The 21799-nt window shown below is 51.4% G+C and overlaps 1 protein-coding gene and 1 pseudogene across 1 annotated transcript; both read left to right on the forward strand.

Annotated features, from left to right (window-relative positions):
* The first annotated feature begins 186 nt into the window (after nucleotides 1-186).
* ITGAX (integrin subunit alpha X) lies at nucleotides 187-16384 on the forward strand. The gene is made up of 30 exons (XM_016217642.2): nucleotides 187-223; nucleotides 828-933; nucleotides 1741-1844; nucleotides 2142-2212; nucleotides 2365-2479; nucleotides 4758-4888; nucleotides 4996-5141; nucleotides 5351-5504; nucleotides 5796-5946; nucleotides 6129-6202; nucleotides 6361-6490; nucleotides 6586-6728; nucleotides 6904-7044; nucleotides 7137-7346; nucleotides 8277-8407; nucleotides 8540-8697; nucleotides 8784-8938; nucleotides 9609-9740; nucleotides 9825-9898; nucleotides 10109-10250; nucleotides 12007-12123; nucleotides 12218-12297; nucleotides 12382-12465; nucleotides 14336-14414; nucleotides 14518-14625; nucleotides 14739-14822; nucleotides 15026-15139; nucleotides 15282-15383; nucleotides 15647-15757; nucleotides 16286-16384. Exons 1-30 carry the CDS (start codon nucleotides 187-189, stop codon nucleotides 16382-16384), a joined length of 3483 nt encoding a protein of 1160 aa, XP_016073128.2.
* A 3794-nt stretch (nucleotides 16385-20178) lies between these two features.
* On the forward strand, nucleotides 20179-20616 carry LOC107540805 (serine/arginine-rich splicing factor 3 pseudogene; annotated as a pseudogene).
* Nucleotides 20617-21799: the final 1183 nt, after the last annotated feature.

The following is a 21799-nucleotide window of genomic DNA, read 5'->3' on the forward strand; positions in this document are numbered from 1 at the left end:
GGCCCCCTTCTCTGCGTGTTTTAGTCACACTCTCCGCCCTCCACTTCTGAGTCATTCTGACAACTTCCTTCTCTATCTCCAGCCTCTTGACCACCTCTCTGCTCACTTGCTCCTTTGGCACCTTGTAACATCTAGCAGTTTACCAGTGGCTCAGGAGCTTGGAAGCCCACATCTGACTTTCCAGTCATGATCAGGACCAGGGCATCCCTTCTCCTGTTGATGGGTAAGCTGGGGGTCCCAGTGAAGGGGCGTGAGAGGGTTGAGGTCCAGGTAGGTGGGGTCCAGCGAGCTGAGAATGCACATGTTCTGGACTCAGACATTAAGAGAGGGATCTAGGGTTTGAGATCTGGAGTTTGTGGAGAGAGAAGAGATTGAAGAACCAATCTGGAGGGAGTTTAAGAGATGCTGGAAGAGGCCGGTTGCCTGGACAACCCAGAGATTTCCTAAGTAGGCAGAACTAGTTAACTCTGTGCTCTGTCCGCAGTGCCCCTTTGGCTCCAGCTTTTCTTGGACTCTCCCTTTTAGGAGCTCCCAGGGTGGGTGTGGGGTGGGTGTGGGGTTGGGGGTGGGTAAGGGGCATCTTTAGAGCTGGGTGTTGCCTGGCAGAAATGGAGAACTGAAACTTGTCAGTGGGCATTGGGTGAAGCGCTGTCTCTGGACCTACTGAAAGAGAGCAGCAAGGCTGAGGGAGGCCCAGGCTTGGGAGCCCAGGAGACCAGGAGACACTGGGGCTCGAGGCTCGGCGGGGGGAATGGGGGTCACGCCTGGGGAGATGGAGCAGGTGGAGGGCCCTTCTCTAAAGCTTGTCTCCTCACCCTCTTCCCCAGCCTTGGCTTCTTCTCACGGCTTCAACTTGGACTCGGACAAGCCGACAATCTTCTCCAGGAACAGTGCTGGGTTTGGACACAGTGTGGTCCAGTACGCCAACTCCTGGTGAGGGTCGGGTGGTGACTGGCCGTTGGCTCTCATCAGCTCCGCTCCCCGCACAGGGTTCTATTCCTCTCCACCCCTCCCTTAGTTCACGAGCTCTCCTTTCTCTCTGTTAAGGCAGTTTCCCCAAGGTTATGAAGAGCTGAACTGAAAATAGATGCTGTCTTGCCATCTCCATGATCACAGCTAACATTTATTGAGCACTTACTAGGCATCAGACACTGGCAAGCACCCTTTATGGGGGTATTGATTTAGTTCTCAATTCAGCAGTTATTGAGCACCTACTGCATGTCTCGGGAGCCAGGCATACACCAGAGAATGAAACAGACGAAAATCCCTCCCGTGCAGAACTTAAATTGTTATTAACCTCCACTGGACAGATGCGGAAACGGGCACGGAGAGCTGAAGCGAACTTGCTGGAGTGGCATTCTGGCTTTAGAGTCCACACTTCTTTTTCTAAATTTTATGTTAGCTTTGAGTGTACATCACAGTGGTTAGATATTTATGTAATTTATGAAGTGACCCCCCACCTGGCACATACATGGTGATCACAGTGTTACTGACTACATTCCTTGTGCTGAACTTCACCTCCTTGTGACTGTTTTGTAACTTCTCACTTCCTTCACCTCTTTCACCCAGCCCCTTCGCCCCCTCCCATCTGGCAACCCTCAGTTTCTTCACTGTCTATTTATTTTTGCTTGTTTGTGTATTTTGTTTAGATTCCACGTATAAGTGAAATCACACGGTATTTGTCTTTCTCTGTCTGTAATGTCCACACTCTTAACTGCAGTGTTCTTTACCTCCCCCCAGGGTGGTGGTTGGGGACCCCCAGGAGATAAAGGCTGCCAACCAAACGGGCAGCCTCTACCGGTGTGACTATAGCATGGGCACCTGTGAGCCCGTCCAGCTGCAGGGTGAGTCCCTGCCCCTCCCTGGGATCCAGGTCCAGGCGTCCATGCTCTGCCGAGTCTGTGGCGAGCACAGGGGACCCACTTTCAAGCCTTCGCTCTGTCTGCAAACCCTCACCATCAGACAGGCTTCCTGATCCCCAAAGGCGCCCCCACCCATTGCTCCCTGCACCCTCCTAGCTCCATCAAGAGCTAGGAACCCCCTTCATGTGTCAGACCTCGTTGTTTCCCAGGGATGGGGTGACCCCTGCCCAGATTGTACACAGCTCCTCTGTCCTGAGGATGACCATGCACATATCTCAGTCCCCCCAGAGGCTGTGAACATGTCCTTGGGCCTATCCCTGACAGCTGCCACCAACCCCTCTCAGCTGCTGGTGAGTTGCCCTGAGTCACAGGAGCATCCTGAGGAAGGAGTGGGGACCTGAGGCTGCTGGAGCTGAGGCTCTTGTGGAGGGTGGAGGAGCTGGGATGGGAGGGTGGGACAGAAGCAGGGGCAGCCTCTCCCACCAACGCCCTCTGTCCCCAGGCCTGTGGCCCCACTGTGCGCCATGCATGCAAGGAGAACATGTACTTGACTGGGTTCTGCTTCCTGCTGGCTTCCCCTTCCTGGCAGGCCCAGAGGCTCCCAGCTGCTCTGCAGGGTGAGTGTTCGGGCCAATGGGTCTTTTTAATTTTTTTATTTTTTAAATATATCTTTATTGATTTCAGAGAGAGAAGATGGGAAAGGGAGAGAGAGAGAGAGAAACATCAATGATGAGAGAGTCATTGATCGGTTGCCTCCTGCACGCCCCTGACTGTGGATTGAGCCAGCAACCCAGGCATGTGCCCTGACCGGGAATCGAACCGCGATCTCCTGGATCCTAGGTCGATGCTCAACCGCTGAGCCACTGGGTCTTTCGAGGATCCCATACACGTCTGACTGGAGGCACAGTGGGGCGAGAGATACTCTTACCAGAGTAGATAAAAAAGAGGGACCTGGACTGTGTAGTGGAGCAAACATGGGCAGGGGAGTCACTGCCTGCTTTCACACTCTGCCCTGTAACTGTCTCACTGCAGGGCGTTTCCTGTGACTGTACCCTCTCTGGGCCTCAGTTTCGTGATCTGTCAGATGGGCATAGTAACATACCCAACACTGAGAGTAACATTAGATGTTCCACGGCCAGGGTTTAGCACAGCACCTGGCGGGTGCTGAGGGCTCAATCAATGCTGCTATTATTCTTAGAGAGAAGGGGATTTATTTTCACCCAGTGTACCCTGGGGTATATGTGACCAATTGCTTTGTGCAGCAGGCCAGGAAAGGGTGATGAGGGTAGACAATCTGAAAGTGTATGTGCATGATGTGTGTATGTGTGTGTCTGTATGTAAGCGTGTGTGTATGTTTGTGTGTGTATGATGTGCATGTATGGTGTGTGTGTATGTGTATAATGTGTGGGTGTTATATGTGTATGTGTGTGTATATGTGTGTATGGTGTGTGTATATGTGTGTGTATGTGTATGATGTGTATATATTTGTGTGTGATATGTGTATGATGTGTGCATATGGTATGTGTGTGTATGATGCATGTGTATGATGTGAGTTTTGTGGGTATGTATATGTGTATGATGTATGTGCACTATTTGTGTTTATGTATGTACGTGCATGATATGTGTGTATGTGCATTGTGTGTACGTGTATGATGCATGTGCATGTGTGTACGGCATATGTATATGCATATGATGTGTGTGCAGTGAATGTATGATGTATGTGATAAGTATGCGTGTGATATGTGCCACATGTGTGCACATGTGTGTGCACATGCGGGTTGAGGCACAAAGCCTGGCTTCCCCGGTGCTGATGGGAATGGGCAATAAGGAGGTGGAACAGAGAGTTCTTCAGACCCAGCCCTCAGTAGACCAAGGCCCCGCCCTGGTTTCACATTCACACTCAGCCGCCTGGGGAGATTGACATGGGTCACTGAATGAGGTGCCCACCCTTTCGGCACCTCCTAGGCTCTAAACTTGACCCACATGCACTTGGACTCCCCTGAGAACATCCAGGAAGCCACTCTCCCTGGTGGGAGGCCATTGGGGCAGAAAGGGGTAGCTGGGACCTGGGAGCGCCGCCTCTTCTGAGGACAGACCCTGTATTCGCCCAGGAGGGGTGTGGGGTCCTGTATTCAAGCTGAGAACAGAATAGAGCCAGTGTGTGGCTGTCACCAGGTGTGACATTAAAAATATTTAACATCCCTGGGCAGTGTGGCTCAGAGTGTTGGCCGATGCACCAAAGGATCTCGGGTTGGATTCCCTGTCAAGGGCACACACCTGGGTTGCAGGTCTGATCCCTGGCCTTGGTCTGGGTGCATGTGGGAGGCAACCAATCGATGTGTCCCTATCACACTAATGTTTTTCTCCCTCCCTCCCTCCCTCCCTCCCTCCCTCCCTCCCTCCCTCCCTCCCTCCCTCCCTCCCTCCCTCCCTCCCTCCCTCCCTCCGTCCCACTGTCTCTAAAAATCAATGGAAAAATATTCTTGGGTGAGGAATAGCAACAACAGAAAAAAGGGAAAAAACTTTAACCGAAACACAGTTCAGCACTGAGCAGCGAGGAGAGACCCTGGCCAGGGATCGGAGCAGAGGGGAGATGTTGTGGGGAGAAGTGTCGTGGGGCCCCAGGGAGGGGTATGGACCCCCGAGGTGGAAACGGGGAGCAGCTTCTGGCCTCCTGGATTGGAGAAACCTTCACTTTTTTACCAACCAGGCTGGCTGTGCAGGTGTGAGCAGCGGAGTCATAGAGGCAGACTCTTTAGAGGCTTTAGGAGACCGAGGGCCCTGTCCTGGGCAGGGGTTAGAGAAGCGCCTGGCGGAGGGAGTGAGCTCTTGTCACCAGGAGGTCTTGGGCTCTGGGAGTGTCCCTTAGAGGACCGGTGCCACCTCTTTCCCCAGAGTGCCCAAGGCTGGAGCAGGACATTGTCTTCCTGATTGATGGCTCAGGCAGCATCTCCGACGCCGATTTTGTCAAGATGCTGACCTTCGTGAAGGCTGTGATGAGCCAGTTCCAGAGGCCCGGCGCCCAGGTGTGCCCGCGGGGCAGGGAAGGCGAGTGCGCGGCCCCCGGGGGGGCTTGCGGTGGGCGCTGGGGTGCTGGTGGGGCGGCCGGCGCCAGCCCCGCGCCTTCTCCCAGTTCTCCCTGATGCAGTTCTCCAGCAAGTTCAAGATTCACTTCACGTTCAGAGACTTCGCGCGCAGCTCAGACCCGCTGCGCCTGCTGAACTCTGTGCACAAGCTGGGAGGGTCCACGCGCACGGCCACAGCCATCCTGATGGTCATGTGAGTCCTCACTCCCCCAGGTCCTCATCCATCTCCATGACAAAGGGACAGAGGGGACTGAAATCCCACCATGGTCTCCTCGCCAAGCTGGGGGGGCTCTGGGCGGGACCAGGGCCTCCCAGAGGAAGGGTCACCTCATTGTCACAAAGGCATCAGGGGCTGGAAGCAGCTCTGTTCAGGGGCCCATGGACCCTCTTCTTCCCTGACAGAAACCAGCTGTTCAGTGCCCAAAATGGGGCCCGAAAGGGTGCCTCCAAGATCCTCATCGTCATCACCGACGGGCAGAAAATGGGCGACAGCCTGGACTACAAGGATGTCATCCCCTGGGCTGAGGCAGCGGGCATCCTCCGCTACGCGGTCGGGGTAGGATGTGGGTGCCCGCCCTCTGCTTCCTCCTAAGGCGACTTCCCTTTCGAGGACAGAAGCCCCAGCTCTCTGGGCCTCTACCACTTTCAGGATGAAACCTGATTTCCCCCCTGGGAGCCAGGTCCTTCTCCCTAAACTCCCTGATGTGTCCTGAGCCTCGTTTCTCTCCTGCACACTGGGCGTAATGACACTCACCTTGCAGTGCTCCTGGAGGACCTCGGCGCCCGGGACTTGGCGGGCACCTTACACCTGTGATTGTTTCACTGAGTGGGCTTTCATTGGGGACAGGTGGGAAAGGCTTTTCAAAACCAACACTCCTGGATAGAATTGAACAACATCGCATCGACGCCCTCCCATGAATATATATTTAGAGTGGAGAACTTTGATGCTTTGAGAGACATTCAGAAGCAACTGAAAGAGAAGATCTTTGCTATTGAGGGTAAGTCAGAGGTGGAACTCCTCACTTCAGAGACCCTCACTCATGAGCCTTTCCCCCTGGAACCTGGACCTCCAGGTCACGGGCCCTGACCCCTCCCTTTGGGTATAGTCTGCACCATCAGATCCTGTTGGGGCTGAGGTGTCCTCGGACCTGGCAAAGCCTCTCTTTCCCTGCTTCCCCAGGTACGCAGACCGTAAGCAACAGTTTCTTCGAATTTGAGATGTCCCAGGAGGGCTTCAGCGCTGTGCTCACACCTGTGAGTGGGGGTCCTTTCGGCCACTGATGTAGGACGAGGGAAGGCAGGGAGGAGGGAAGGCGAGGGTGAGCGTCATGAGTGGAGGTGGGCTGGGGTCGCCTTGGAATTGCTGGCTCTCCTCGCTCCCCCTGCTCAGCCCCAGAATCCTTTCTTCCCAGGATGGGCCAGTTCTGGGTGCTGTGGGGAGCTTCAGCTGGTCTGGAGGTGCCTTCATGTACCCCCCGAATCTGAGCCCCATCTTCATCAACATGTCTCAGGAGAATGTGGACATGAGGGACTCTTACCTGGGTGAGACAAGGCTTTGGCTGTGAGGCAGGCGGGAGTGAGCTGCCTGGGAGGGAGGCAGGAGGGGGAGCCTTTGTGCTGAGGCCGAGTCCCCTCAGGCTACTCCACCGAGCTGGCCCTCTGGAAGGGGGTGCAGAGCCTGGTCCTGGGGGCCCCCCGCCATCAGCACACCGGGAAGGTTGTCATCTTCACCCAGGCGTCTGGGCAGTGGAAGCCAAAGGCTGAAGTCACAGGGACCCAGGTTGGGTGTGGAGGACCATGAGGGTGGCAGGGTCTCCAGGGGTGGACAGGGAGGAGATGAAGGGGTGTGGGACTCGTGGGGAGAGGTGCTGGTGCCCGGGGAGAGGCAGGAAGTGGCCCAGAAGGGGGGCCCCTGTGGCAAGGCAGACAGGGTGACTTCAGGCTCTACCCTCCAGGTTGGCTCCTACTTCGGGGCCTCTCTCTGCTCCGTGGACGTGGACAGAGATGGCAGCTCTGACCTGGTCCTCATCGGGGCTCCCCATTACTACGAGCCGACCCAGGGGGGCCAGGTGTCTGTGTGCCCCTTGCCCCGGGGGGTGAGTGGCTGATGAGACCTGGGCTGGGGGGGCCTGGGTGTGGGGTGGACGGGTTGTCCGGGTTGGGGACTGGCCCTGTTTTTATTCTGCAGAGGGCTAGGTGGCAGTGTGAGGTCATTCTCCGTGGGGAGCAGGGCCACCCCTGGGGCCGCTTTGGGGCAGCCTTGACCGTGCTGGGGGACGTGAATGGGGACAAGCTGACAGATGTGGCCATCGGGGCCCCAGGAGAACAGGAGAACCAGGGTGCTGTCTATCTATTTCACGGAACCTCAGGGCTGGGCATCAGCCCCTCCCACAGCCAGGTGAGATAAACAAAATGTGGTGTAGCCATATAATGGAATATTTATTCGGCCATAAAAGGAAATGAGGGGCTGACACATGCTACAATATGAATAAACCTTGAAAACATTATGCTGAGTGAAAGAAGCAGACACCGAGGCCACAGATTGTGTGATTCATTTATATTAGCTCTTCAGAATAGGAAAGTCCAGAGATAGACGTAGAGGAGTGGCTGTCTGGGGCTGGCGGAGAGAAACGAGGGACATAAGGGTGACTGTGAAGGAGAACAGGGTTTCTTTTTGGGGTGGTGAAAATGTTCTAAAATTGATTGGTTGATGGTTGCAGAACTGTGAACATCCTAAAAAACTTTGAGTTGTATACTTTAAAAGTACGGTATGTGAATTATGTCTCAAAAAGTTGTCAGGAAACAAAAGTCAAAGGAGATCTCCAAAGCCCTGTCAGTTCCCAGCGGCATGATCTTGGTCATTCCTTACCTGTCTCACTGTTTCCTCACCTGTACGAGGCCGTGATAATAAACCAGCTGTCCCAGGTGCTGCTGCGAGGGTTAGATGAGTTAGTACACACATGTGCGGATAGAACATACATAGCACACATATAGCTGCGTGCCTGGAGCATCCTAGGTGTTACATTGTAATCACGTCCTGTTGCAGTTTAACAACTGAAGGGGTTTCAAACATCTTGGAGCTTTAAGAGGAGGGTGAAAGGCTCTGCTGAGAATCATGAGTCTGTCCACCCGTTGCCACAAAACTCCCTTTCTCTCTCTCTAGTCACCATTGCCCCACCCACCTCCTCTTTTTAGGCCCTTCTTGATGGCATCTTTTCACCCTGCACCCCGCCTGTCCCCCACATTCCTACCTCCCCGTTTCTGCTGTTGCTCATTTCCGACTTGTTTCTCTCACCCCCCGCTGGCTTGCCTTGCCCTCTGTGGCCAGCGGGTCGCAGGATCCCAGTTCTCCCCCAGGCTCCAGCATTTCGGGCAGTCGCTGAGCGGGGGTCAGGATCTCACCATGGACGGACTTGTGGACCTGGCCGTAGGGGCCCAGGGGCACGCGCTGCTGCTCAGGTGAGAACAGCCTCCCCCAGACACTCCCCAGAAGGTCCCTAGGTCTACCTAGGACACCAGTCTCCCCACCCTCATCCCGTGTTGCCCTCCTGGGACCAAGGGCTTGTCCTCAGCTCAGCCTTCTGCCCGCAGGACCAGACCTGTGCTCAGGGTGCGGGTGAACATCCGCACAACATTTACAGAGATTGCTAGGTCTCTGTTCCAGTGCCAGGAGCACACGGCCTCCGTCCAGGAGCTGGGTGATGCCAATGTCTGCCTTCATGTTCATGAGAGTCCCAAGAACCGGCTGAGTGAGTCCTCTCTGACCCAGGTCAACCTGATCCCTGGAGTCTTCCAGCTCAAGACTCCTGTCTCCATCCCCTACTCTCCCCTATAGGTAACCTCCAAAGCACTGTGACCTTTGACTTGACCCTTGACCCTGGCCGCCTGAATCCCAGAGCCATCTTCAAGGAGACGAACACTCGGCATCTGACTCGGGTCAGAGATCTTGAGCTGAGACAGCACTGTGAGGCTGTGAAGCTGCTGCTCCCGGTGAGGGGTCTTGGAGTCCTGGGGTGGGGGAGGCTCTGCGGCTGGCAGGGAAGAGCCAGGTGTGCTCTGTCCTCGCACCTTGTGCGGGAGGGGCTTACCGTTTGTTAGCCAGATGAGCGAGTAGATTAGCGGGTGCGTGAATGAATGAACAGATGGGTTGGCTGCAAGGGCCAGAAATTACACAGCTGGATTTCAGAAAAGAGTGTGGCTGCCTCAGAGAACTACGGAGCCCTGGGCTGGGATTCTTGCATCGAGCCGGTTCTCTGAGACAGACCCTGTCCTAGGTGCCAGGGACACAGCAGCGGACAAAACAGTCCATGCCCCAAGGGAGAGCTGGGGAAAGAGCAAAAACAGTCAGGCTCCTAGATAACAGGTCAGGAAGTGATGAGTGCTACGAAGAAGGGTAAAGCCAGGGAGGGGCCGGAGGGGGTCCTGAGGCCTCTCCGAGCGGGTGAAGTTTGAGACAAGTGGGCCTGTGAGAGGCTGGGGGAAGGGAGATCAAGGCGGAGGGCAAGCACAGCGGAGGATTCTCAAGGCAGCATCTTAGCAATGAGTGTTTAACGAGTGCAGGCAGGCACCACTGTTAACCCATTTCACAGACGAGGAGACGGGACACAGCTAGCGAGGGGGCCTTCCTCAGCCACCGCTCTCTTCAATGTCCGCCTCCTAGGCTTGTGTGGAGGACTCAGCGACCCCCATCAATTTGCGTCTCAATTTCTCCCTGGTGGGCAGCCCCATCCCTTCCTTTGGAAACCTGCAGCCTATGCTGGCTCCCGACGCCCCCAGATACTTCATGGCCTCTGTGAGTCTTGGTGTTGGGTTCCTCAGGAGGGAGTGGTGTGGACTCCAGACCTTGGAGAAAACCCAACTTTGACTTCCCTCTCAGCTCCCCTTTGAGAAGAACTGTGGAGCTGACCATGTCTGCCAGGATGACCTTGGCATCTCCTTTGGCTTCTCAGGGTGAGCTTCCACCTCCTTAGACCTGCCTTGGTCTCCCAGCCTCTCTCCTGGAACCTAGAGCTCCTTCCCGGCTCTCCCTAACATTTCCATCCTGTGCTCAGAAACTAGACATCCTATTCCCCATGTCTCCCCACCTCTCCACTCTGTGTTTCATCCGCCGACATGACCCCAATCACAGAATCATCTCCTGCCCTCTTCCCCAACACCTAGCTTGAAGACCCTGCTGGTGGGTAGTAACCTGGAGCTGAGCATGGAAGTGAAAGTGTGGAATGATGGTGAGGACTCCTATGGGACCACAGTCACCTTCTCCTACCCACCAGGGTTGTCTTATCGACGTGTGACAGTGACCCAGGTACTATTTCCTCTGGGGAAGGAAGTGGCTAATGGCTGGGGATCAGCAGAGACTCCTGTGCTGGGTTCAAAGCTCAGGTTGGGGCTGCCATTGCTTAGCAGGAGGTCTGGGCTGATCATGGTTGGATAGCTATGGCTGGGCTATCTGGAGCCTGCTCATGTTGTGTTCAACTCTGGGCATCACAGTTTAAGTACATTGACTATTAGGAATGAGTTCTCAGGAGGTTGCTAATGTGGAGAGAGAGGGGACTCTGCCTTAAATTTCTTTGTATTCCACATCATATCAATATTCTTCTTTTAAAGGAAAACATATCTTGGCCTTCAAATATTTAAAAACACTGTCCTGTAAAAGAAGGAGTTGAATTTATTGGTTACTGTAGATCAAGTCTTGGCATGCTTTTTCTAAGAAAGGCTAGAAAACAAATATTTCAGCCTTGTGAGCCGTACAGTGTCTGTCACATCTACTCAGCTCTGCTGGTATAGAGTGAAAGCAGCCATTGACAATATGTAAGTGAATGAGCATGGTTGTGTGCCAATAAAACTTTATCTATAAAAATTGGTGGTAGGCTATAGTTTGGGCAATACCTGTTCTAGAAGACAGAACTAAGACCATGGGAGTTAAAGTGAAACAGATTTTCAACAAAAATTTTATGAAAAATGTTAAACGTTCACAAAAGTAGAGAGTAGATCAACAAACCTCTCAAACACTCATCACCCAGATTCAACAATTATCCACATTTTGCTACTTTATTTCATCTGGTTTCTCGCCCTCCAACCCCCACTCTTTGCTGAAGTATTTTGAGATAAATCTCAGACATCATGTCACTCCTCCCTATTTCACCCTACGATTCTGGATAGTCCCCACATCCTACATGACCCAATGCTATTATCATACCCAAGGAAATGAATGATTCTTTGGTATTTAGACCATAATGAAATTTTCTTAACTGTCTCAAAAATATCTTTTTACACCTGATTTAGATGAACCATCATCTAAACTAGGTCTACACATTACATTTGGTTGGTTGGACTCTCATGTCTCACGCTAATATTCCCAATGGGATCATATTTGATTACTATTTGAAGGAACGCACTAGAAATGGCAAGATCCAGCTGCACTAGGGGTGAGCGCCTGGTCATTGAAAGTACTTCTAGACACATCAACCAAACGCAATATGTGGACCTTTGTTATATATCTATTTTAAAAATGAGCTGTAAAATAATACTTTTGGAGACAATGTAGGAAGACTGAACATGGCCTGGATATTAGCTGATATTAAGGAGTTATTGCTAATTTTGCTGGGCATGATTTGTTGAGTCTCACCGTTATGTTAAAATATGCCCTTATCTGTTGGTGGTACACAGTGAAGTATTTCTGGATGAAACAATATGATATTTGGAATGTGCTTTAAATTATCCAGAAAAAAGAAGTGGAGAGCAGCTGAATCAAACAAAAGTGGAAAAATGTTGGCAATTTAAGCCGAGTGATGGGTACATGGGGCTTGATTTAGCTAGTCTCTCTACTTTTGAGTATGTTTGAAATTTTCTATAACAGAAAGCCTTTAAAAAATAACCATAAACAAAAAAGAGGAAAGCTTTAATAAATCTGGGAAGTCTACATTAGGAAGAAGTTTGACCAGGATAGTGTCTGAGGATTTTTTTTAAAAAAAACAGAACCTTAGGGTAGATTCCGGGAAACTGTCACTACTTTATGGAGTCTCTGAGACACTAACAAATGTTCACCTGCCCTTGCTTAGAGCCATCTGCTGTCACGCTCCCTGCACCTGGCCTGTGACAGTGCCACAGACGGCAGCCAGGACACCTGGAGCACCAGCTGCAGCATCAAATACGTGATCTTCGGGGAGGGCGCTCGGGTCAGCTTTACCCCCTGCTTCCCGGCCCCACCCGGCCCCACTGCTCCGTGACTTCCCTCCCTCTAACCCCCCCCCCCCGGGCCTACCTCCTCAGATCAACTTCAGGGCCACCTTTGACGTCTCCCCCAGCGCCAGGCTGGGAGACCGGCTGCTCCTGACGGCCAATGTGAGCAGGTGAGCAGGGCCAGGCTCGGGCAGAGCCCCGCGCCCAGCCTCCTCTTGGGGAGCACTTGCCAATAGCTCCTCCTCTTCCTCCAGTGAGAATAACACCCCCAGAACCAGCAAGACCACCTTCCAGCTGGAGCTCCCCGTGAAGTACGCTGTCTACACCGTGATCAGCAGGTGCCACACCGAGGCCCGAAAAGGGCTCTTCGCCATCACCCTGACGGGGCTGGGAGATTCGCAGTCCCTGCGGCCACTGGACACCTGGGATATTTAGGTTTTGTCACTACCCTTCCAGGAGTTAGATAACGCTAGTAGAGCTTACTAATCAATAGTTCAGCGTTTATTGTGGGCTAGCTACGAAAATAATAAGTGTGATGTTATCATTACACTCGCGTTTAATGAGGTTACAGTTCTCAGAAGGCTTCCTCCAAAGCCACAGGGTTGTCCTGGATTCTGTAGGGAAGTGAGAGATGCCTCTGTCTTCCAGGTTCTCGCAGCCTTCCTGGGAGCAAGGTTACCCTGATCTAAAGCAGAAGCTTATCAAGGGCCTCTCTGTGGTTCTGTAGCCTGAGGCTTTGTGAGTTTCTTAAGTGGGGGTAAGGGCTTCCTGTCAGCGGAGGCCTCAGCTAAACATCGAATGGTCTTGCAGCACTGGCGGTGGCCCTGGCCTCTGGGTGGGACAATTCATCATTGCAAGGAACAGATTTACAACTAAGGGGGCTTTTAGAGCCACTCCTCCCTTTCCCAGGCCACTTTGGGAAGGATACAGAGAAATACCCTGCCTGCTCCAGAGGCAGGGTGTCAGGGAAAAGCTTTAGATGCTGCCCAAGGAGGGGTAAATGAGGTTTTGGAACTAGGAGTCAAGCGTTTGAGCAGGTGCTATCCTAGCTTTTGCTATGTTTCCGGCACAAGATGTGGTCGCTTGCCATAAATTCATTTGACTTCAACAAAGATTTATTGAGCCTCTATTATATGTAATCAGAACCAGACATAACCCCTGCCCTTGTGGGATGTATGCACTTGTGAAATGTAACAGGCCCATGGGGCTTAGCCTGGGTATATTCCCCTGCTACTTCTGCCCGTGTGCCTCATTGGATGTCCTCCTGCCCAGCTTCACGCTCCCATTCACTCCTCACGCTGGGGCTCTCCGCAGCCCAGCCAGTTGCATGCTCTGAGCTTGTCTGCTGGAGCATGCACTGGGGTTAGCATACCTTGCAGCGCACCCATAGGCAGGGCACACCGTGTCTAGGTATGTGTGGCCCTACATTTCAGCTGTCCTCTGCGGATGTGACTCTATGGGAAGGGGCCCCCAGGATGAGACTAGGGCATTTTGGGGGAGCCCCTCAGCAGAGCAGGGATGCAACTTCAGAGTAAGAGTGGTAGTCTAAAATTTGGACTATGCAGTCAAAGGACAGGTACCTAAGGAGCAGGGATCAGCCACCCATGTGAGGGGCCAGGCTGGCCACTGGGTCTCCAGGCATGGGCTCAGGCAGGCCTGGGGAGGCCTTGTTACAGTGCTACACAGTAAAGAGTCTGTTGTGGGCTCTCCCCCACCTCTAAGCCCCAGGCTCAGAAAAGCCAGGGAAACAGGAGCGCCTGTGGAAGGCCTGTGGGAGACCAGACAGGAGCAAGGTCTACTGGTCTACTGACAGATGACCAGTAAACATTTGTCAACAGTTTCAGCCTGAGTCTCCCCAAATTTTTGTTGTGTCCCACATGTCCTTCCAGCACCCTCCATGCTCATGAAGGCCTGAAAGGACAACTGAGACACAGAGAGGGGAAGGCCCTGCCCTCTACTTCCCCAGAAGTCAGTTGCACAACTCAGTCTCTTTCACAGCCCCAGCACCCAGCACCCAGCCCCTCCTTGACAGTTTCCTCTGTGGGCAGCTTCTGTAAGCACCCAGCTTGAAGCCCAGCCCTGCCCCCTAAATGTTCCCGTTACCTCAAGTCAGCCACAGATCTCATTCCAGGATACCCCAAGGCTCCACTGAGCCTCCTCAGGAGGCCCTTGGGTCTTCAGATCCGCCCATGCCTCATCTCTCCCTAGCCATGAAGAATCCACCAAGTACCTCAACTTCTCGGCCTCAGAGGAAGAGGGAAGCAGCGTGGCCCAGCATAGATACCAGGTGAGTGATGGTGACTCTGGAGTGTGGGCTGGTGGCCCAGGAGCCAGAGATTAGGAGGGATGTGGGTTTGGCATGGCCTTTGCCCTCGCTGCCCTCTGTGCAGGTGAACAACTTGGGACAGAGGGACCTGCCAGTCAGCATCCACTTCTCAGTGCCTGTGGAGCTGAACCAGGTGACTGTGTGGTCAGAGTTGGAGATCTTCCACCCCCAGGTACTCAAGGACTGTGTATGGCTCTTCTACTAATGCCCTTGACCTGGATTTCCTGTGTTCCTCATGAATCTCTGATGTCCCCACTGAGATGCTCGATTTCTATGTCTTCCTAGAACACATCTCTTCAGTGCTCTTCAGAGAGAATTGCGCCCTCAGAGTCCAACTTCCAGGCCCACATTCAGAAGAATCCTGTGCTGGTGAGGAGGACTCTGGCTGTCCCCCACTTTAAGCTCCACATCAGAGGAATTTAATTCAGGAATCCACGTGACATTCAGATGGGAGTCTTCTGAGCAGCTCTCCTGAATTCAGATGTGGCTGCTCCCCTTAAATCAGGCAGTTCAATGCTCTCTTCTGCCTTCAAATCCATCTCTCTTGGCTGATGCTACTTCTCCGTCCCTAGGACTGCTCCATTGCTCACTGTCTGAGGTTCCGCTGTGACATCCCCTCCTTCGGCATCCAGGAGGAACTTGACTTCATCCTGAAGGGCAACCTCAGCTTTGGCTGGGTCAGCCAGGTGTGTAGGCCCAACAGCAGAGCCCCTCGCCCATATCAGGCGGTACCTGATATGTCTGTGCCTGGCCTCAATCAAGCTAGGACATTTCTCTGACCCTGAGCTTTCCCAGAGCTAGTTCCCAGCTCTCCTGCTCCCTTTGCAGACGCTGCAGAAGAAGGTATCGGTCGTGAGCGTGGCTGAAATCACGTTCGACACATCTGTGTATTCCCAGCTTCCAGGCCAGGAGGCGTTTTTGAGAGCTCAGGTAGTGACTGTGTGGCAGGCAGTCTCCAAGTTGAAGCCTCTGGTGCTAAATCCGTGATGCTGGGTGCGGGGCTCACAAGCCTGGAGGGGGGAAGGATGAAGGTCCCTGGGCAGGACAGTTGTTCCTAAATCCATGGGCGCTTCTGTATCTCACGCCTTGGAGTTTGGCCTGGGAAGCAGGGGAGGAAGTTAAAGGTTGGAGAACCTGGGAAGAGTCTGGGACAAGAGGCCCAGTCCTTTCTGATGGGGTCACCTCCACTGCAGATGAAAATGGTGCTGGAGAAACATGAGGCCCACAACCCTGTCCCCCTCATTGTGGGCAGCTCTGTGGGAGGACTGCTGCTGCTGGCTCTCATCACAGCCGCACTGTACAAGGTGAGTGCTTTCACTCCATTTTAGACAACACCAGCATTTGATCTTACTATTTACAGTATAAGAAAGCTCACCTGGGAGTCGGGCACACATTGTTGCATGTGAGAGATCTTCTATGACATCAGCAGTCCCCAACTGTCCCCCATGTTTGCGCCTTCCTATCTGACTCTCAGGCCTCCTCTAGTCTCTCTCCCTTTCTTTTCCACTCTTCTCTGCCTTTGTACATGTTTCCCTTGATAGCAAATTATAACATAAAAAAGCACCGCCTTGGTTTGGAGGTGGACACCACTACGAACTCTTTCTGTGGCTGTAGGCAAGCGCCTGGTCTACGCTGGGTCTTGCTTCCTCATTCTGAAGGTAGTTGTACTCAGCTCACAGAGCTGTGGTCAGGTCTGAATGTCACAGTGTGCATGACATTGTTACTGCTCTGCTTGAACATTGTAGGGGTTCCACATGGTGGTCCCTTCCCTTTCCAGCACCTCTTCCCCTCACACTGGACATCCTAATTTTCCTCTCCTTCCTTCCCTACAGGCTGGCTTCTTCAAACGTCAGTACAAAGAAATGATGGCGGATGCAAATGGACCAAGTGCCCCAGAAAATGGAACATCAGACCCCCAAGTGGGCCAATAAGAAACTACCTCCTATTCTCTTTTGGACCTGCTTGGCCCTGAGTGGTTTCCTGGCCCTTTTACTCTCACCCGTCAGGCCTGAGGGGGAACGAAATTTCCACATGAGGGAGGCTGGGATCAAGCCGATTTCTCTCTTTGGGAGCACGCAGTTGATTTGCACAAAGTGTCTTGCCTGGGAAGGGACATTTGTCTTGTCAAGGCTCCAACTGGGAACACCAGGACAGGATCCCTGCCATGCCGCCCAGAGCACTTGACTTAAAATTTCTACCTAGATATACATGGACTGTAGTCTCAAGCCCCATTCTCTCTTCCTCCTCTAGCCACCAATGATCTTTCTAAAATGCAGTATTTTTTTGCGATTTAAAAAAATTAAATTTATTGGGGTGACATTGGTTAATAGAATCATATAGGTTTCAAGTATGCATTTTTATGATATAAGATCTGTATATTGCATTGTGTGCTCACCACCCAAAAGTCAAATCATCTTCCGTCACTGTATATTAGGCCCCCTTCATCCCCCACACCCACCCCTTTCCCTCTGGGAACAACCTAAAATACAGTATTGAACGAGCCACTCACTCTCATCCATCTTCAGTGGCTCCGCATTAATCAATCACAGGATTACAGCTGAACTCTTCAGCTGGGTGTTAGGGATCCAGTTCCATTTCCAGAAGATGGGTTTTGGAGCATACAGTAGGAGATGCTCTGTGCCTCTCTGTCACTGTCATTTTGAGTAAAGTACTGTCAGTATCAGCTCATACCTTTGTCTTGGGTATCTCAGTCCAGATTTCCCAAACGAAGTTGGGAATGATGCCTTCACATTAGAATTTGTAAACTTGGCTTCCAGCATTGGTCAGCATTGCTGGCCACGAGGGAAGAGTGGCCCCAGCCCCCAGGAGATGCATTGTCCCCAATGCCACTTTGGCTCACCCAGCTTCAAGGTCTCTGACAGATCAAAAGAGGCTCAGGCCACTTCTACGTTTTGAGGCTCTTAAGGTAGCAAACGAATAAATGCCAGAAGAGAATTGTAAAAATTGCTCATTTAAAATATTTGCACTAACAAATTAACATTTTGTACAAAAAGATGTATGTACCTTTATTGGGAAACATGTCAAAGGTCTAAAATTAATGCCTTTTATGGATATGAGTTCTGGAAATTACGCCCAGGGGTCCCCTAATCATGGTAGCTGTTGTCCAGCCCTGAGGCCTGGGGCCAGGGCAAGACAAACAGATTAGGGGTTATAAACATCCCTTATTGAGGGTAACCTGACCTCTTAATCTCCTCAGTCCATCCTCAAGGATGTCTCTGATGGGAAACTGATAAGGCTGTGGAGGAGGGGTGGCAAGGAGATGGGCAGCCCTCAGTGGCTACTCTTCCACCTGGGAAGGTCATTGGAGTGAACCAACACAGAGATGTTTCTTACAAATCCTGAGATGCATTGGCACTGTTTGCATGTGATTAGTGATTGGAGAACACTTTGAAGTCCTATATCAGGGACCTGCTGGCTCTGATAAAGTCATTCTTATGCCACTTCTCTGGGCATAAAGCTCAAAGTGGTACCTGGCGCTGAGCTAGGAGCCAACATATCCCTGCCCTGGAGAGACCCCACTGCTGCTGCCACCACAAGGTGCTCAGGCTGTGTGGATGCTTTAATTAGAAAAAAAAAAGGGAGAAGCAGTTGATCTTGTGATTTGAGGGAATGCCGGAAAGTGGCCCTTTACCTCCACCCAACAATACCCCCATCCCCCATCTTAGGATCCAAACTCCTTTTTTATTTTGAAGCTTTGTAATCTCCAGAAGGGCCAATTATACAATAGCCTCATGTTGGACTCTAGACTAACTTTATGAGAATCTGGCTTTAGAGTGTTATTTCTCAAAATGTGTCCCACAAACCACTGGTCTCCTAAGTGCTAAGTTTTATTTTTAATTTAATTAATTGATTAAATAATTAATATCTTCAACCGTGGATGTGTTTATTGATTTTAGAGAGACAGGAAGAGAGAAAAAGAGAGTGATAAACACTGATATGAAAGAGAAACATCGATCAGTTGCTTCCTACATGCATCCTGACTGGGGAGCAAACCTGCAACCTGGGCATGTGCCCTGACTGGCAATCGAACCCACAACCTTTTGGTGTACAGGACGATGCTCCAACCAACCGAGCCACCGGTCAGGGCCTGAGTGCTAAGTTTTAGAGAGGAAAATTAAAAAAGCAAGAAATGTAGAGGTACAAATAGTGGCATAGGAAGACCCTGAACTCACACCCTCCCCAAAACACCTACTCTACAGCTGTGTGGGGATCACTTCCCTTTGAAAAAGATCTGAGAAGCAGATGAACTGCTCCTCCATGACAGCAGACAAGAGGACCACACAGAGGCCGGTCGGAGAGGCTGAGACTTGCTGTTACCCTAAACCCTCGCCCTGGCATGGACACAATAGGGAGGGATCTCCCCCGTGTGGTGCCTCCATCAGAGGAGCGATGGTTTGTGGCCCACATCGGGCTCCAACCTTGGGATCTGCACTGAAGAGACGAGCCCCAAGACGTCTGGCTTAGAAAACCAATGAGGTTGACATCCAAGAGGCCTGGAGTTAGAGGGAACTGAGGTCCTCCTTTGGAAGGCTGCCTGTGGTCTACTCTCCCCAGCACCCAGAGCAGAAGCAGGAATTTGAAAAGCACTCAGGCTGTATGGGAAGGAGGTGCATTTGCTAATCTTAAAGCATCTGCTGGGCTCTGCAGAGACAGAGGTGCTGTGGGTGCCATTTCTGTACTCGCCGCCCGCCCTGCTAACACAGGCAGGTGAGCTGGGACGTGGCACCCCCACTCTCTGGCTGTGGTGGGTGTGTGAGTGCAAAGGGTGACCCATTCTCTCACTCCCTTGCCAAAGTTAGTGGGCACGGGCAATTGCAGCATTTCCGCCACTTCCTGGCTGGCAGTCGTGAGCAGGACTGGTGACAGCATCCTATGGCTCCCTCCCTGAAGTTGGCATGCATGAGCCAAGACACTTCCCAGCCGCATCACCGAAGCCTGTGGTGTGTGCAGTCAAGGCGCGTTCCTGCAGCCTTTCTGAAGATTGCAAGCTTACCCCACGCCCTACACGCTCTCGCTGCTCTGCTAAAACCAGCGGCATGCATGTGCAATCCCCTCGGGAGGGGCCCCTGGATCACCTGCCCCCGGTGGCCAAAGGGGTGGTGCTCCTGGGCTCCAGGGGACTGTGACATTCAGAAAGACAGTTCATGGCAGCCTGCCAAACAGCAGACTGAACTTCCCCCAGCCTCCCTATTTGCTTATTCCGGAGCTTCAGCCTAAGGGAAAGCTTTGCTCCCATACACCTAGAGGTGACAGAGGTGCTCCCAGGGGACACAAGCAGGAGACACCATATTGGACGCCCCCTTGGCCTTGCTACAGCTTGGTGATACTTCCTAGAGAGGAGCTTATAAACTCATCTGGGGCCCCAATTTTTGCACTGTCACCCAGGGGACATCTCCAGATCTGGTCTGGAAACTAGCAGGGTTTTTTTTTTACTGAAGCCCCACAGAAGTGTGTTTATTTTCATACTTTAAAAGCTGCTGCCTGCGGGCCTAGTTTTCAATCAGCTTGAAACTAAGCGCTAAATGAGATTCCTCCCCTTGGGATACTGACAAGTCTTGGAGCATCCTCAACAGTGGGAACTATTAAGAATCAATCAATGCCGTTTTGTGGACGCCGGGTAGGTGAGAGGGCCTGTGGGAGCCGACGGAGGGAGCTGAAGCTCTCCCTGAGGGTGTGTGGGCTTCAGCCGCTGCGGTTCCAACTCAAGATCTCGAAATGCATCGTGATTCCTGTCCATTGGGCTGTAAGGTTTATGTCGGTAATCTTGGAAACAGCGGTGACAAGGCTGAACTGGAAGGCGCTTTTGGCTTTTATGGACCGCTCCGAAGTGTGTGGGTTGCTAGAAGCCCTCCCGGCTTTGCTTTCGTTGAGCTTGAAGGTCCCCGAGATGCAGCCGATGTTGTCCGAGAGCCACACTGTGTGGCTGCCGAGGAAGAGTGGAACTGCCGAATGGTGACAAGAGAAGCAGAGATCGTGGCCCACCTCCCTCTTGGGGTTGTCGCCCTCGAGATGATTATCGGAGAAGGAGTCCTCCACCTAGTCGCAGATCTCCAAGACGGAGAAGCTTCTTCCACAGCCGGAGCAGGTCCCTTTCTAGAGATAGGAGAAGAGAGAGATCACTGTCCCGGGAGAGAAATCCTAAGCAGTCCTGATCCTTCTCTAGATCTCCTAGCCGATCTAGGTCAGATGAAGGGAAATAGAAGACCAGTTTGCAAGAGGAGTGGTATACAGGAAATAACTTCATTTGACAGGCGTATGTACAGAAAATTCAAGTTTTGTTTGAGACTTCATAAGCTTGGTGCATTTTTAAGATGTTTTAGCTGTTCACATTTGACTTGGCACAGTGACACATAAAGATGTGATTCTCTATGGTTTGAAATGGATCATATGAATCCTGTAATACCAAGAATTGTTACTTTACAAAGTTCCCTTAAGCAAAATTGAATTTGCTTTGAGCTTCAGTCTTACATAGACTGATAATAAACCTCTTAACTTCTGCCCAGCTAAAGTGTGATGTTGAATATTATGGAAACAACTGGCAAAAATTGAACTTAAGACTTTCCATAGCTGGGACATAATATGCAGCTGTAGTTGAAAAAGCAGTTTTCTAAAGCTGCTGTGAACACAAGCCGGCAGGTAAAAATTAAAGCTGCACCCTTAAACTAGATTAGAGGTGTTTTTTTTTTTTTTAAATTCAACTAGTCTTTATTACTAGGTGGAGGTTGTCCAGTTAGTGTAGAATCCAAGAAATTTAAAGAAAGTTAGTTCACCTTTCTTTGCTTTAGGTCATAAATTTCTTATGTGATTGCTGTATATGAATACGTAGCTCTTTGTAACGTTCTTCACTTGGAAATTTGAGACTATTCAAGATACCAGTGTCCTGCCAGTTTAAGGGTACATTGTAGAGCTGAACTTTTGAGTTACTGTGCAAACATTTTTTTCATGCTGTCATATGTAATATGTTTTGTGAGAATCCTTGGGATTAAAGTTTTGATTACCAAAAAAAAGAATCAATCAAGCTGTTTAGACAATCACAAAGGTTTGAGAGATAACCAAGAGCTAGGGTAGGGTTGAATGATAAATTTCATCACCTAGACAAAGCCACTTCTTCAAGACAGAGAAGTAGCTATTTCACCTAACATGTAGAAGAATCTTGGATATCCACACCAGGACACAATGTAATTAAAATGTCAAAAGTTAAAGATAGAGAATTGTGAGAGCAGTAAGAGAAAAACAACTTGTTATATGCAAGGGAAACCCCATAATGCTACCAGCAAATTTTTCAGCAAAAACTTTTCTTCTAATCTTCACCTGAGGGTATGTTT

Source organism: Miniopterus natalensis, chromosome 3, assembly GCF_054644295.1.
Source record: "Miniopterus natalensis isolate mMinNat1 chromosome 3, mMinNat1.hap1, whole genome shotgun sequence".
Lineage (NCBI taxonomy): Eukaryota > Metazoa > Chordata > Mammalia > Chiroptera > Miniopteridae > Miniopterus > Miniopterus natalensis.

Coding starts and splice junctions, on each gene's coding strand:
- ITGAX (XM_016217642.2), top strand. CDS start 187: ATGATCAGGACCAGGGCATCCCTTCTCCTGTTGATGG. Junction 224..827: donor ATCCCTTCTCCTGTTGATGG/GTAAGCTGGGGG, acceptor CCTCTTCCCCAG/CCTTGGCTTCTTCTCACGGC. Junction 5,947..6,128: donor GAAGATCTTTGCTATTGAGG/GTAAGTCAGAGG, acceptor CTGCTTCCCCAG/GTACGCAGACCGTAAGCAAC.